Source organism: Pinus tabuliformis, chromosome Q, assembly GCF_031772625.1.
Source record: "Pinus tabuliformis cultivar Carrire ecotype Pingquan chromosome Q, CPIR1, whole genome shotgun sequence".
NCBI lineage: Eukaryota > Viridiplantae > Streptophyta > Pinopsida > Pinales > Pinaceae > Pinus > Pinus tabuliformis.
Genome location: NC_142296.1, coordinates 1018213698 through 1018217394, shown reverse-complemented (window position 1 = coordinate 1018217394; position 3697 = coordinate 1018213698). Strand labels below are relative to the sequence as shown.

Below are 3697 nucleotides of genomic sequence, written 5' to 3'. Positions count from 1 at the left end.
TTAAAACTTAATTTTCCACATGATAACCATCAATAATAACAACCACCGTTTAATGATAACAACCACCACCACCCCTATGTTGCAAACCAAGTCTCCACAGTTTTTTAATACTCCACAGCACGCTCTAATGGAAACACAAAACATTCCTTTCCAGGGTTTTTTAATACTCTACACCACGCTATAATGGAAACGCAAAGCATTCCTTTCTAGGGTTTTTTAATACTCTACATCACGCTATAATGGAAACACAAAACATTCCTTGCATATGTCACGATCAGTCACTTCCGATGGAACTGGTGTTTGCTTTTAGTGTTGTGTGGCGTCCATCAACGTTGGAGTTATTTCATGGATCCAGCGGAGAGTTGTAGATTATGTGGGCATTTAACTGCTCCGATGGATCACCAATTAATTCAAGATTTGTACTAGAGTGTGGGATTAAACAGACCATGGCTTATAAGCAATGGATGCCTCGACATCTTCAAAGACAGCCTGCTATGACTTTGATGTAAGGGAAATATCCGCAGAGACAACAAAGTTCAAAGTACCTCTCTCACATCTAGTAAATTACTATTATCCCTTGAAGTTGGGACCCACTTCACATCCAGTAAATTACTATTATCCAGTAATCCTACCTAGCGTCCAATTCACTAAATGATGACATGATTTATGGGAGGAACCAAATGATTCTCTGTAGAGGTAGACGACCGTGACGTTTGAATCCCACCGCTAGAGCTGCCGGCTGTTGATTATTCATAGGAGCTGTCACTACTTTTCACAAATGCGGGTTTTGTCGGATTTGCTAATGTTGCAGTAGCGCTGGAGATCATCAATATAACATTAGACATGATTGGACGGAGGCCTGCATCAGCTTGGGTGCATAGAAGCGCAACCTGAATGCATCTTAAAGCTTGCTCCTGCTTCATTGTTTCCGCCAATGTCGAATCTATCATATCTGGAAGACACCCTCGTTTGTATAGTCTCCATGCCTGCATCACAATCATCCAAGGCAAGCTTGCAAAGTCATACTCACTTAACATTTCCATTTTCTCCAACCACTGTTGCTCATACAAAAAAAGCATTTGTGAACTGAAACCTTACCCATTCTAATAAGGTTTGCATTTCATCGGGAAAATTTAGGTCAGTGTTTTTCCTTCCACTCACAATCTCAAGGACTTGCACTCCAAAACTATAGACATCTACCTTTACAGATAATCTCCCCCGCATTGCATACTCTGGCGCGATATAACCGCTACATAATCCAATGAGAAACTCCTCAAATAAGTGTGGTGATTGTGGCTCAATCACACTATTGCATAAATGCTTAACTGCTGATAAACTGCATAAGGGAAAGGTAGAGGGAAATGTTCTTACTACGTTCCTGCAGCTTTTGTTTGGATATGAGTCTCGTCTTCAGGAAAGAGCCTTGCTAACCCAAAGTCTGCTATCTTCGGATTCAACCCCTCATCAAGCAAAATGTTGTTTGGTTTAATGTCTCTATGAATGATTCGCAACTGCGAATCCTCGTGAAGATAAAGAAGACCACGAGCTATTCCGATTATGATGTTATAGCGCTTTTGCCAGTCAAGATGTCTCTTCTTCTCTGGATCTGTTTGTATTTCAAGAATACCAAATTAGAAACTCTTAAATAATCAATCCCATCTTGCTCTCAACCATTCAAAAAATCCGAAGTGACCTACCAAACAGAAAGGTGTCAAGACTCTTGTTCGGCAAATACTCGTAGACAAGTAACCTTTCTTGTCCCTCGGCACAACACCCAAGCAGCTTTACAAGATTTCGGTGTTGAACATTGGCCACAAGGTTCACTTCATTCATAAACTCTCGTTTGCCCTGTCGAGACCTTACACACAGCTTCTTCACTGCTATTTCTATTCCGTCTCTCGTTATTCCCTGAAAGAATCAATCCCATTAACAACCTAGGGAAAAACCCCTCTTCATCTTCATGTGATGTCAAGTCATGCAATTTCATGGGTTAAAAACAATAATAGATAAATACATACCTTGTATACAGGACCAAACCCTCCCTCTCCAAGCTTCTTGTTTTCATCAAAATTATCCGTTGCTTCTATGAGATCTTCTACGGTGAAGAGAATTTGCGTCTGCTTCAGTTGCGTCGATTCTGGATCACTCTCATGTGTTTCTGTGTACACCCAAAAAAGGGTTAATACAAATTTAATTAACCCTTCTAAACAGAGTCCAAAACTCCAGATTCTACCTTCATTCTGCAAACGGGTTCCTCGCCTAGATAATTTCATTTTCGTCCACTTTGCAAACAAACAGGCCATTAACACTAGAAGCACGCCTCCCACAATCCCCATTATTATGGGTAATGTTTTTGAAGAGGAACCATCTGTAGAATAAGATCATGGAATACTTGATATTATTATATAATTTTTTTTTTAATTACAATCAAATTGTATAATCTACAAATCATAAAGCTGAATGCAAAGGGGGGAGGGTTTGGACCGGAGGAGGCGGAGGGTGGTGGTGGACTAGCACTACTCCCTCCAGTACGGTCGTCAAAGAATGGGTATATTTCATATCGGACCCTGCAGCTTCCAAGCAGTGCCTGAGCTCCTTGCGTCATAGAATAAGCGCCGAGGACGCCCTCAATTGCGGTGTGCAAACAAGATCTGCAGTTGTCTAGGGATAAATCTCTCCAACATTCAACTAAACCGTAAACGGTGCCATTAACAGAATATGTAGCTGATCCTTGAGCGAATCCCTTGTTTGCCAAATTGTAGGCCTCATTAGAGAGGGTTAAAAGGAGATTTGAAGTAGTGGTCGTAAAACTATATATATCAGCACTACTAATATTGCTACTGTTCACCCAATGTTTATACAGAGTGATGTCTAGCTGGTTGTAGAAACTATGATTATCGTATCGCAAGTAGCAGTTATCCATCCATACTCGACCACCGATATCGTTTCCGCAAAGTTGTAGAACACTATCGTTTGCTTGCTGTGAACAGATTGAACAGCCTTGTTTAGATATGTTACCTGTGCACTGGAGGAGGCCATTGATCAGGTTGGGACTTTGTCCACACGCAGCAGTTTCGAACCCTGCTTGAAGTGTACCATTCACTAGATACTCCATCATACTATTCCAGTTGCAGGAAAATGCACTTCCATTAGAGTACCTAGTAGCGTTATTGCATATAACCAGTTGTCGGGAGTCTGATAAAACTGAAGTAAAATTTCTCATGAATAATAAGGCAATCAAATGAAAGAGAATAGTTGCCTGCTTACAATAATTAGCAAAGTAAAAACAATTATACTTATCGAAGTTCCGCATGATCATCAGATTGACAAGAGTTGCAAAATCGATGTAATTGCTCTGAAAACGTAGGCGGCCTTTCAAATACAGAAACCCTAAACTAGGAATTGGAACGCTGAGAGCATACTGACATTCCCAAAAATAAACTTTCACGGGCCATTGCGGAATTTAAATTCGATGCCTACAAAGAAGTCAACGGTCAAAGCGACATTGCAGTCAACGCTCTCTTTCGTTCAACCATGACACATGATTGGCAGGCGACTAATAACCTCTCAGGCTATAAGGTCTTCGATGTCATTTCGTGTACATCGCCACAGAATTTCACTAGAAAAGTCTGGTTGAATCGAAACACATGACAAGATTTAATTTTATGAGATTTTTACCGAAAATGTCTTTACAATT

At 40.5% G+C, this 3697-nt stretch overlaps 1 protein-coding gene across 1 annotated transcript; it reads right to left on the bottom strand.

Annotated features, from left to right (window-relative positions):
• Positions 1 to 355: 355 nt before the first annotated feature.
• Positions 356 to 3455, bottom strand: LOC149222955 (cysteine-rich receptor-like protein kinase 25). Its single transcript, XM_089387732.1, has 8 exons — positions 3423 to 3455; positions 2485 to 3259; positions 2234 to 2368; positions 2019 to 2158; positions 1698 to 1908; positions 1372 to 1606; positions 1099 to 1249; positions 356 to 986 (listed from the first exon to the last, which is right to left on the bottom strand). The coding sequence occupies exons 1-8, from the start codon at positions 3453 to 3455 to the stop codon at positions 747 to 749; spliced, it is 1920 nt and encodes a 639-aa protein (XP_089243858.1). The 3' UTR covers positions 356 to 746.
• Positions 3456 to 3697: the final 242 nt, after the last annotated feature.